This window comes from Mandrillus leucophaeus, unplaced genomic scaffold (assembly GCF_000951045.1).
Source record: "Mandrillus leucophaeus isolate KB7577 unplaced genomic scaffold, Mleu.le_1.0 Scaffold242, whole genome shotgun sequence".
NCBI lineage: Eukaryota > Metazoa > Chordata > Mammalia > Primates > Cercopithecidae > Mandrillus > Mandrillus leucophaeus.
The window spans coordinates 240813-253945 of record NW_012102499.1 but is presented as its reverse complement, the minus strand read 5'-3'; the positions used below and the strand labels follow the sequence as shown (position 1 = coordinate 253945).

General features: G+C 41.3%; 1 protein-coding gene across 6 annotated transcripts in view; it reads left to right on the top strand.

Moving 5' to 3' along the window:
- NTRK2 (neurotrophic tyrosine kinase, receptor, type 2) overlaps positions 1 to 13133 on the top strand; it is a 302428-nt gene that overhangs the window by 66835 nt on the left and 222460 nt on the right. For all 6 annotated transcript variants that reach the window (XM_011982733.1, XM_011982732.1, XM_011982735.1 and 3 more), the window contains 2 exons: positions 8403 to 8438; positions 11459 to 11559. In XM_011982733.1, coding sequence (XP_011838123.1) covers positions 8403 to 8438; positions 11459 to 11559 — 137 coding nt within the window. The remainder of the gene's footprint in view (positions 1 to 8402; positions 8439 to 11458; positions 11560 to 13133) is intronic.

The window sequence follows — 13133 nt, the reverse complement described above, 5'->3', positions numbered from 1 at the left end:
ATAGGTGGAACCTCTAAGATTTTACTTCTAATGAGATAAATTTTCACTTACTCTCAATTCAAATGACTCATTCGGATCTGATGTTTGAACTTGGAATCCTGAGCATAGTTAGCCTCCACTCTCCATGTTATTTAAAGAGCAGCTTTGGTGCAATGGGAAGGGTTTGGGGTTTGAATTCAGATCTGATTCAGTCACAGATCTGAGTTTCATCCTCCATGATCTATGTGGCTTTGAGCAATTTTCTTAACACCTCGGAGTGTGAAGTGTGACTTTCCTTCTCCAGAAAGTGTAGGGTTCCAGCCCCAAGCAGAGGGCATCTCTGTGCCTACCTAAGGAGCGACTAACATTGAGCACCTCCCTGACATGTGTCAGCCCCAGCTTAGAAGGTTGCCACCTTGAGGCTGAGCATATCTGAAGTGTCCGATGCAGTGCTTGACACATGACGGGCAGGTGCTCAGTGTTATTTATCCTCTTCTTAGGTAGGCATTGAGAATATGATAAAGGAGGTGAACATTCCCCACCTCCCTTTGTGTTCATGCCCTGTAGCCTTTAGGGAGAAACTTTCTACCCAGAAATGCTTTTATCTCATACTAACTTTGCTCTTCCTCATTCAGAAGCATGGGCTTACCCAGAAAAACGACCTTGAGACTCCTATTATTTTACTACCTTAGCATTCTAGACTTGGCCCTTGATATGATTTGTCTGTGTCCCCACCCAAATCTCATCTTGAATTTTAGCTCCCATGATTTCCACATGTGGTGGGAGGGACCTAATGGGAGGTAATTGAATCATGGGGCAGATTTTTCCTGGGCTGTTCTCGTGACAGTAAATAAGTCTTATGGAATCTGATGGTTTGATAAAGGAAAGTTCCCCTGCACACACTCTTTCTTGCCTACTGCCATGTAAGACATGTCTTGCTTCCCCTTTACTTTCTGCCATGATTGTGAGGCCTCCCTGGCCATATGGAACTATGAGTCAATTCAACCTCTTTCCTTTATAAATTACCCAGTCCTGGGTATGTCTTTATCAGCAGCATGCAAACAAGCTAATACAACCCTTTAAGGAGAAAATTAAGTCAAAAATTTGACTCACCTTTCAGAGGGTGGTCAGTCTGAGATCTTTCTGCTGTCTAAGCTCTTTTCCCCCATCTCCTTTTCATTTGGAAAGTGGACCAGAAATGTGCCATTGGGGACAAAACCCATCTCCTGTCCTTTCTCCTTTTTTGTGGCTATGGTCAAAGATACCCTGACTCTAATATTTGGGTACCTAGCTATTACTTTGTGTTTCATTGAAAAAATTGTCATTTTTTGCTGGGTGCAGTGACTCACACTTGCAATCCCAGCATTTTGGGACACTGAGGCATGAGGATCCCCTGAGGCAGGGAGTTCCAGGCCAGTCTGGGCAACAAAGTGAGACCCCGTGTCTACAAAAAATACAAAGAAATAAAAATAAAAATTATCATCCTTCATGCTCACTGAGACCTTTTGACTCTGGTAAAACTTCTCAGTGAGTTGTAAATCAGGGCTTCTCGAACTTTAATGCACATACCAGACTCCTGGGGACCCTGTTAACATGAAGATTATGATTCAATGGATTTGAAAATGGGCCTAAATAATGTATTTCTAACAAGCCCCCCAATGATGCCAGTACTGCTGGTCCATGAATCATACTTTGCATAGTGAGGATGCCCTGCAGAAGCCAGAGGGGCCACTGGAAGAACTGGTCAGGCATCCGTCAAGATGACCTCACTGACTTTCCCTGAGGATATCAAATAGTAATAACAATACAAATATAGAATAAATGGTGCACAGAGATGCCCTCTAATTGGTTTTGGCATAAAGTCAGATGAATTCAATATGTGGCTTAAGAAGGCTAGAGAGAGTCTGGGTGTGGTAATCCCAGCACTTTGGGAGGCCAAGGTGGGTGGATCATGAGGTCAGGAGATTGAGACCATCCTGGCTAACATGGTGAAACCCTGTCTCTACTAAAAATACAAAAAAATTAGCCGGGCATAGTGGCAGGCACCTGTAGTCCTAGCTACTCGGGAGGCTGAGGCAGGAGAATGGCATGAACCCGGGAGGCGGAGCTTGCAGTGAGCCAAGATCGCACCATTGCACTCCAGCCTGGGCGACAGAGCCAGACTCTGTTTCAAAAAAAAAAAAAAAAAAAAAAAAAGAAGAAGGCTAGCGAGAATGAATTAAAAAGTAGAGACAGTAGTTGCAGGCACGTAGACACACACAGGGTGGGGTTATCTGAGGATTCTTCAAAAGTTCTCATGTATCCTATTTAGCTTACCAGCCAAAAAGAAAGACTTGTCTAAGATGAAATTGATCCACTGTATGTCAGTCATTGAAATTCAATCCTACATATAAAAATCCCTTCATGAACCAGAAAGGGTACATGGAGAGTGAGTGGAGATTAGAAGTGATGAAGGGTTCTTTTTAAGTAGAATTTGAGGCGGAAATTCATGGCAGAGAGATCACTTATGATTTGTTGTGAGGAAGAAACCTGGAGCCTTTGTTAGCATTTCTGATCAGATAGTCCAAGTAGCAAGAATTTTGAAATCCAGATAGTCCCATAAATGTGAACATCATGTTGATGCGAAGTAGATTCTGTTCAGAATCATTACCCAAGTGATTTAACCCTTTGGCTTGGAACAAACCTAACCAGAGCACCAGATGATAAAATACCCTCGTGTTAAAGCTTACCATTCTTTAGGCAGCGCATAAAGAGTGTCTCTGTGGCCCACTCATTCAGGAAGAATGTCACAGCTCAAGAATGCCCATTCACACAAGCAGTGGGAGTCAGTGACTTGCGCTTCCTAATTCGGGAGCTCCTGTCTCCTATGCGAGATGCGCGTCAGGAACAAACTATAAATATTGGAAGAGCTTTTCCCACAGCTTCTTCTTCCGCGCTGTTTTATCGAAAGATTCATGACGTCTGGATGAACTAGAGCTCTCTGCGGCACTTAGAATGCCCCACACTGGTGGATTTAGATTTGGTGTACTTAGTCTAAAGAACGAGGGGAGAGGAAATTTCTCCAAATGTTATGCATTAAATAAAGCTCTCCTGGCTTTTTACTGTTTGTTCCTTCGGTCTTTTGTCAGGACCTGTTTCTTGTCCTGGAGGTGAAGGAGAGAAAGTTATGTCTGCTTTTCTGCCTTAAATAACTGAGAAGAGAACGATTTGGCCATAGATTCAGAATGATGATAATTAAGATTTATACTTAAATAGCTCCTTATGCCTCAGGAGTACTAATGTTAGTTAATTACGCTTCCCAAAGCTCCTGAGGAATTGCCAGAGCCAATGCTATTATCCTCTCCTGTCTTATAGAAGACTCCATTGTTACAGAAAAAGTGGAGACTCCCAGTGCTGTATAGCAAATGAGTGGTTCAGCCAGAAAGGAAACCCACATATTGCAATGCCGATTTCAGGTGCTGAGTTCAGCCTGCCTTTCTGAAAGAGAAGAGGAGAAGAACCTGAAAATCAAAAGGCTGATCTCCCTATGAGTGAGAAAACACTGTCGGCAAAGCAAGGACAGTTTACCTGAAGAGAACAAATCTTTTGTAATTGCCTTATCATATGGAATGCTTTGAAATGTTTTTTTTCAGGATCACATGATCACATTAAATAGAGTCTGCAAATAGAATGGATAGAAAAGTCTTTTCTTTTCTCTCTCTCTCTTTTTTTGGTGGAGCATGAGAGGGAGACTACAAGTTTAAAGGAAGGAAACAGATGTGTCTTCCTGGCCTGCCCATTATTTTTTATCTTGTTAGCGGAGTGGAAAATGAACCCTACTGTCAGGCTACCTCTCTTCCCACAATTTATTTTTTTTATCCTACAAACGTGTTTTTCCTTTAACTGTAGAGTCTTAACAGTTGAAATGTCATAAAGATGTTTTCTCTCTCATCAAGATTTACATAAAGTCATAAGATTATTCATGACTATAAGTGAGTTTAGAAGACGGAAATAAAAAGGCCCTATTTTAGGTTATTTTGCATGGAATTGGGAGGATGGTGCAGTGCTTGGGTTTGATGCTGTTGGGGAAAGAACAAAGTGATTCCATCTTTGATGTGTGGAAGCCCAAATGCCCTCAGGGCTCATGTGCCTCTTGGAGGCGCAGACCTCACTGGCTGCCTGGGAAGCTTTGTCAGGAGTGCGGCTGTGGCTGTGATACAGTCGCTATTGTTCTTTTATTGTTTTTTTCAACTTGTATTTTAGAATCAGGGGGTGCATGTGCAGGTTTGTTACGTGGGTCTATTATGTGATGCTGAGGATGGGGATGTGACTGAACCTGTTACCCAGGGAGTGAGCATGGTATCCAATAGGCAGTTTTTCAGCCTTCCTTCCATCCATCTCTTTCCACCTTCAGTGGTCCCACTTGGGGCACTTTAGGCTGCACCATGGACTGGCTACTCCCTTCCGGTAATTCTTGACAGCATTCCTTAGGTCAAGAACAAAGTAAAGGTGAATATGGCACCTTAGGATGCTCGACGCATTCTTCAGAAAACAGGATTTGACCATCAGATGTGCAGACATTGGTACTTGGCCTTCAACCTCTTTCAGCAGGGGAGGAGTTGCACCTTTTACACCCCAGTGAGCTGTGGGTATCAGACAGTCTGCTGCTTATTTGGAACTCCAGTGGGTTGAATAGAGTTCCTGGATTTCAATATGTTATTCCACCATCTCCCAACCTGAAGCTTTAAGGCTTGATGCTACCTCTTGCTACCTAAATCTGAGATTTCCGATTTGATGAGCACTACTAGGACAGCACTCAAGGAATCATAACCCTTTCACAACCCCACTTTCAGGCCACGGCTCAAGTCAGATACAGCTTCTTTGTCTTTCATTAATTCTCTTTTCCTTGGATTTTTTTTCTCATAGCTGGTGTTTGTCTTTCCTCAGTGACCTTTTAGTCCTGAATCTCTCCAACAGGGCTTCCTAACTTTAGCATATAACAGTGTGCAACAGTATGTAATGAAGGAACCATTTAGAAATTAGACTTAAAAAAGGCAAGACATTTTCAACATCTGACCATTGCCAGAAGTCTAAAAAGAAAGTGATATGTTTTTTCTGTCAGCATTTAAAATGGTGGTAATAATTACCTTACTGTTGGAGTGTAAATATCACGGGAGGTTTTGCTAAACGAGGAAGTTGCTGGAAGCACAATACTTGATGAGCTGGGGTCAGCTGGAGTAATGTGACCCTCGCTTTTCATAAACGTTGGTCTGTGCATCCTCTCATGTGCCAGTCTAACTAAACCTTTGGATAGTGAAAGGTGTTCATTTGTTGTGGTGAGTAGACTTTTGTCAGACGTAGTGCAGTATGCTTGGGAGAAATAAAAGCAACCCTGTTACAGTTCGTCTCACATTGTCTTTTTGCGAGTTTCGTAATCTTACACTAAATGTGGCTATTACGGATCAAAGCAAAGTGACAGTACTTGTCATACATCTGGGAGGATGAAGTTAGGAAAAAATAGTGCTTTTCACAATGTTTAGATATGGCCTAACAGTTTTGCTGGTGAACTTAGCAGGAAAGGCATGCACTGATATGAGTCATAAGTCTGGATGGACACTGACCTATTTTTTATTAAATTAAATAAAATAACTAAATTATTTATTTATTTTTGAGTCAGAGTCTCACTTTGTTGCCCAGGCTGGAGTGCAGTGGTGTGATCTCAGCTCACTGCAACCACCGCTCCCGGGTTCAAGCGATTCTCATGCCTCAGCCTCCAGAATAGCTGGGACTACAGGCATGCGCCACCATGCTTCGCTAATTTTTGTGTTTTTAGTAGAGATGAGGTTTTCCCACGTTGTCCGGGCTAGTCTTGAACTCCTGAGCTAAGGTGATCTGCCTACCTCGGCCTCCCAAAATGTTGGGATTACAGGTGTGAGTCACTGCACCCTGCCCTGGCCTATTTTTTAGATTATGGGCTAACGTCTTTATTTACGATTGGACCCCAAATTCCATTTTTCCATACCTAACGTTTGTTACAGTGAATAGATGTGATGTTCTTGGATCTTCCTAGGGTCTTTGTGTGGATATTGTGTTTGGAGGTTCCTGTTCTGCAACGTGGCAGATTAAACCTGTATGTCATTCATAGTCTCTGAGGCCGTTTAAATGTGTGGCTGAGATAAATCTGCCTCTGAATCCTCAGGCTTTCCACTTTCTCATGGAGCTGTAGGTGGAAAAGCGATGGTGACCACAGGCCCTTCTCTCACATGTGTGGGGGTCCCTAGGGGCCTGAGAACGAATCAGTGGCCAACTCCTCCCAGGATAAGCAGTGAAAGCCCCACAACCAGAAAAAGCCCTCAGTCCTGGGCGGATGGAAAGAATTTGGCTGGGAGAGTCTCCATTTTAAAACTTGTAAGGAATCCTCTTAATTCCTGACAGTTTGGGATGGTTGGCCCCCCTACTGCAAATGAAGACCCACATACTTATATCCAAATATTTAAAAATTCTAAACCGAATCAGAGAATGTGAATTGTGAAATAGAGTAGGTTCCACCTTCCTGCAAGACAAATATATAGTGATGATGATGTGGAAGGCTGGATTTGAAGTTGAAAATCTCAGATTGTGTTGAAAGGCACATTGGGAAGAGGGATGAGTGAAATCTTCTAAAATAAAGGATTACTGAGCAGTTTGAAGACTGACTTGCTCTCTTGGGCTTGTAAAATCTTTCCTGCAGCAGGGGTAGTAAATTCCCATGGTGAGGGGGACACCATTTGGTCTAGGGCTTTTGTAAAGGGAGAGGACTTCAGAGGACACCTGAGTCCCCTGCAAGTGACATCAGGAGGGCAGCCACTGGGACTTCTTTCTGCCACTTCATTCATTGAGTTAGTCCTCAAACTGCAGGACAGCTTTCAAGACTCTTCTCAGAGTGTTATAACAGCTATAAGCAACCCTGACGAGACATATTCACATATGGTAACTCAAAATGAGTTTGAAATGGTGTTTGGGATAATACAACTCTTCGATATATGATTGAAATTTACTGGAATCAATGACTTTGCATACATTGATACAGTGCCATCACATGTGGCTGCACAGGATGTGCACTGCACAATTTCCCATCACATGTGACTGCACAGGTGCACAGGGTGGGCACTGCACAGTTTCAAGTGGTGCTATTCACGTGGACTACAATATGAAAGGCGCTCCCTAGAGTTGTGCAAAGCATACACCATATAGCAGTATGCAGCATCCCTGGATGAAAGTACACAGCCATTCATTTCATTTCATTTTTTTTCCCTGCTAAAATAGATATTTTTCTAGTTGAAATGCGTTAACATTCTAATTTGAACACTGGGGCCACTTTTATTTGGTTCTTCATTTAGACTAACCTTGATTATTCGCTGGGGAATGCATGAACAGAAAATTGGCTCATTTCACTTTACTTTAATGGCATTTTCCTGCTAAGGGTTCAGAAGTGAAATGAAAACTGAGTAAGCTTTATGGTTTACAAGTTTTACTGTTTCACATGGCAAGTGAGGACTAAAAGCATAGGAAATAGCTTTGGAAATTCATTTTGCAATCACTTAAATGTTAAAACAAAATTTAATTTTATTTCCAAGTAGACTTTCATGTAGAGACCCAGTTAGCTCTGATTGGAGAATAAGTAGCAAATGTTTTTGTTACCAGTTCTTGTTGATGCTGAGTTAAAAAAAATATTTTGGCATGTCTCATAGGAATACCTTAAAGCAGAATATTCTGATCATCTTGGTAACTTTAGAGCCATCCCCCAAAATTAAATTGATAACTTTTACATTTCTCTCTGACATACCATTTTTTATAGCTTCTTATACATCAATGATTTCAATAGAGGAAGTACATTTTATTTTTGTTTGTTGTGTTAGGGCATAAAAAAGGCTTCTTCAGCCTTAGAAACTCCCCTGAAGATAAGGTGGAGAATAAAATTGTGCTTTGGATAACATTATGCAGGGTGGTTAATAATATGCTCCTGAACGCAAATGGCCCTGCTATGCACTTGACAGTAACCCTCAAACCATCAGAGAATAACAAAAGTGGTATGAAAATTATCTGTCTCTGGAATAAAAATACCAAAACTGCAATGAAAATGGTCGATCGTATAATAGGAACAGTACCAAAAAAAGAAAAATGGTAATAATTCATTGATTACTGAACTTTTTTCAAAGCAATTTGTGATTTTTTTGTGATTTCTTTTCGTTTTTGGAGGGATGAAAGTGGGAGAACTGGGGAGGGGAACGGAGTTAACGTGGAACAACTCAAGAACTTCAAGTTTTGTTTACCTGTCCTGTAAAAGCAGTCTATTAAATTGCGAAACCTCAATGTATGTTTAGCTTATTTTAGTTGGCATAGGTTAGTAATTTTTTGACTCCAAAATGCATACTTACAGATCTTTGCTCTGTTTTGCCTTTTAGGTGCAAACCCAAATTATCCTGATGTAATTTATGAAGGTAGCTATCATGTTTTCTACTTTGTATTTCTTTTTCGCAATGTTTGTCTGTAATGAAATAAATCAACTGAAAGAAGACTCTTCTAAGCTCAGTTAAATACACACTTTAAGCATGACATAGGCCAAAATAGTATTTCAAAAATCATTCAATATTGATGGCCGTTTTCCCTTGACATTTACAGTGCCTGTAAATAGCACTTTCTCTCTCATACCCTGTTCTTGGAAGTAGTAAATCCATTCCGTTGGCTGTAACACATCACATTTCCTTAATTGGGAACTAATTACCTGTTTAAAAGTCATGGCCACCAAGAAAAGGGAGGTATATCAGTTTCTGGCTATGACAGTAAAGCCAATTCAAAATGATGTTTCTTGTATAATGAAGGTGTTTGACTCACAGACAGGAACCTCAAAGGTAGGGCTTGATTTAGGGTTGGTTAAAGCAGCAACTCCACCACGTCGTCAGGGACCCAAGTTGCCTTCATGCTACACTCTTTTGCCCACCATGCCAGCTTCACTGAAGGCTGGTCCCCTTAGGGTTACAAGAGAGTGTCGCGGGGAAGCTGCTGCCATTCACATGGACGGGAGACAGGGAAGCGCTCCTGAAGGCGTCCTCGAGGAAAGAGAACTTCCCAAGAGACAAGAGTCAAGCCCTCTTTGTATCCAATTCAAGACCTGATTGGATTATAGTCCATTCTTGCCCTTATTACTGGTAAGAGGGATGGATTATCCCTTCAGTGACTAAATTCACCTCCAGACATTAAGTCAGCTTCCCCAAAGGTGAATAGGCCTAACCCCTTGAAAAAAAAAATGGGATTCTCTCAGGAATGTGGAAGGAAAGAAACCAAAGTCCCCTATACTACCTTTTTTTTTTTTTTTTTTTTTTTTTTTTTGAGATGGAGTCTCACTTTATTGCCCAGGCTGAAGTCCAGTGGCACAATCTCTGCTCACTGCAACCTCTACCTCCCGAGTTCAAGTGATTCTCCTACCTCAGCCTCCTGAGTAGCTGGGATTACAAGCACATGCCACCACACTCGGCTAATTCTTATATTTTTAGTTAAGACTGGGTTTTACCATGTTGGCCAGGCTGGTCTCGAACTCCTGACCTCAGATTATTCACCCACCTGAGCCTCCCAAAGTGCTGAGATTGCCAGCGTGAGCCACTACACTGGGCCTATATTAGCTTTTGATGGAATATCGCATCTCTCCTTTGCTGTTTTGATCAAATGCCAAGGATGTTTTCCTTGGTGTGAAAACCCATATTTAACAGATTTCCAAGCCAGGAAGCCACTGTTTGGGGAAGTGGAAGGCTACATTTCAAGATTTGGCTTGAAATTTAGGAATGATTAAAAGATTGATTAAAACATTATATTTATATATTTTTCTGTAAAATACTCTGTTCTTTAATTTTATATTTATATATAGATTGATATTTTATTTTTTCTATAAAATGAGCCTGTCTGTATGTTTATTATATGCGTGTGTATTTAACCTGAGCTAATTTTAACTTGGAGAATAATATTGTCTTTACCTGCTTGTGCATGTTAAGACATATTTCTTCCAAGCTGTGGTTTGGTTGATTTTTTGCTTATGATTTGTGTGTTGTTTTGTTTGTATTTGTCTTGATACAGTTTAAAGGAAGAATCTCTCAAATTGTTTCACAGAGAAATACCTTTGTATTGTGGTTTTACATCTTAAAATTACATTTTTGACCCTTTCCCAGTTAATTTGAGACTTTAAAAATGTCATCTTTCTGTTTGCCTCAGATCCCACTTTGGATCTTTGGGCCAAAATGTCATGATATTAAACTATAGACACTTGAATGATTTAAATTTTGTAGATGTAGTTGGTTATAACATGAAGAGGGAAAACTAACCAAATAAAGGATATCCATTAGTGTTCAAAATTAGTAAACTTTAAGATATTCAAAAGGAAAATGGTGAGAATGTGGTTTTGGCGTTAAGAATGAAACAGCAAACACATAGAAAATAGATTTTTTTTTCTGTTATTTTTTATTCACAAAGGAACACTTTGCTAATAAAAATACAATTTAAATTGGTTGCCCCGAGGCCAGCATGATGATTCTACCTGGAGAAGTTTAGCTGGGCTGCATTAACGAGGTGGCCTCTTCAGGATGGAAATTGAAGGCAGTGTACCTATTTAGAATTAAAATACAAACATTATAAACCTCATTGTTTGCAATGAGTTTGCCAAGAGTTTCCTGAGACCTTTTGTATGTGATAAAAACTTTGACAACCCCTGAAAAACAGCCATTATTTCTGTCCTGACCCATGTAGACTAAAATCGATCCAGAAGGCAGCAACTGCATTTGCGACTTGGTGAAATGAGAACAGAGAGTTCACAATTCTAAGTATTGTGCGGGTCTACCTTTTAATCATTCTGAAACTGAAATATTGGCAATTCAGAACTGTTCAAAAAAGTTTATGTGTGGACCCAAGTTTCATACTGATGCTTGTTCCACATCTCCTCTTACGTCTCTGCCCTTTGTGCAAATAAGTTGCACCTGCCCTGGAAATCACTGTTGCTCATTTCAAGTCTGGGGTCACATGTGAGCTCTGCCATCTTCTTGCCTTCACCTAGTCATGTAACTTTCCTCCACTGACATTCTTCAGTGGTAAAACTGGCAGTTATGCTCTGTCTCCAAAGACCTTTCCAGGTCTATAAATCTATGACACATAGATGATCGTACTTGTTTTAAATATGCCATCCATAAAAGGCTATATGCTTATGTGCAAAGAAAAATCCCTGAACCAGGTTTAGGGCTGACCAACAAGACAATGATGTAAAGGTCTGGACTGCATAAAATGTGGGCGTTGTGCAGTCTCAGCACTGCCATGGATTGAACTCAGCAGCCTGGTCACGTCCCTCCACAGCCAGGCTGTCGGGGGTTTGGAATCTTTGTGATTTGTCTTGCTTCGTTCTGGCTCTTACTGTGGCCTTGTGTTTGTTGGCAGCTTAATGATAACTTCATGTTCTTTCTCTTTCCCCCTTTTCCCTCTTAAGATTATGGAACTGCAGCGAATGACATCGGGGACACCACAAACAGAAGTAATGAAATCCCTTCCACAGACGTCACTGATAAAACCGGTCGGGAACATCTCTCGGTGAGTGGAATAAATTGGTGTCTGAATTGGTTCTGAGCGTTTTGGATGCCTCCATGTTAGAGGAATGTAGCTGCTTCAATAAGACATTTTGATTGTTCGGATGTAAATAGGGTGTTAAAGGTTGGAGGAATTAATAAAAAGGCTTAAAAAAAGTGATAAAGGTGTTATACGGCCTTTGACTTATTTGCTGCTTTTGTGCACCACTTTTAGTTGTTAGTGGTTCCTATTTCAATTATCTGTGCTTTAGAAGGGTATCACTAGAAGAGCAAGAACCCCGCTTTATCATTCATGGACTACACCTTCATACCCATCTCCTTAAATTATTAATATAATTTTGACTGCTCACTAGGTGTAAGGAATCCAGTAGCTTCTGAAAGGGACTGGCAGTGGCGGGGATATAATAATATGAACAAAATTAAGATTAGCCATTTAGAATTCATCAGAGACCCTAGAAGTGAATATTAGCACCTCAAATACAAACAGAAGCAGAGCAATGCAGTACAAGAGATAGAAGTGGAGAAGCAGATGTTTTGTTCCTTTGTTCCTGAGCTGGGACACTCAGAGGAGCCTTTGTGGGGCAAGTGACTTTTTGCATGGCCTGTGCAGGAGGGTTGGGATTTTGACATACAGGAATGGAAGGGAAGGGCATTGAGGGCATGTGAACAGGAGCTTGTAGGTGGAGAAACATCGTGAAGGTGCTTGATTGGAGGGTAAGGCGTGTGCAGGACAGCAGGGTTGGAGATATAGATTGTGGCCAGGTTGTAGGTCTTGACACAGAGTTTCAGGTGTGTAGATTTATGGAGCAGTGAAGAGCCATTGAAGAGGGAAGTTGCATGATCCCAGGGGTCTATGGTCAGTTGCTCTGGTCCAAACCCAACAACTTTCTCCAGTTGTTTCTTTTCCTCACTGTCATATGCACACAGCGCTTCCGGTGAGCTCTGCCTCCTTATAAATTCCAAGTCTTTCCATATCTCTTCACCTCCACTGCCACGGTCACAGGCTAACCCAGGGGCTGACAAACGATGACCCATGGGCCAAGTCCAGCTCACCACCTGTTTTTGTATGGTTTGCAGGCTAAGAATGGTTTCTACCTTCTACGTGGTTTAAAACAACAAAAAAGAATGATATTTCATAACACATGAAAGTTTTGTGAAGTTCAGATTTTATTGTCCGTGAACAGAGTGTTACTGGAACACAGTCCCTCATGTTCATTTACGTACTGTCTGTGGCTGCTCTCATGCTCCGATGGGGGTGGAGTAGTGGCAGCAGAGACTGTATGGCCCGCAAAGTGGAAAATATTTACTTCTGGCCCTTTACAAAGAAATTTTGCCTCAGTTGTTCTTTCCTGCATGACCACGCAGCCTCCTAACACATCTCCCTCTCCCACCCTTGGGTTTTCTGGTCTTTTCCCACACAGCAGCCTGAGTGATCTTTGTAAAGCGCAGATCAGATCACTTCTATTTTTTGTTATAATTCTCAGAGCCCTCTCACTGCAATTGCAATAAAACTTTTCATATGACAGCCACACTCTTCATGGTGGCTTATGAGCCCTGGGTGACCTCACCCTTCCCGAG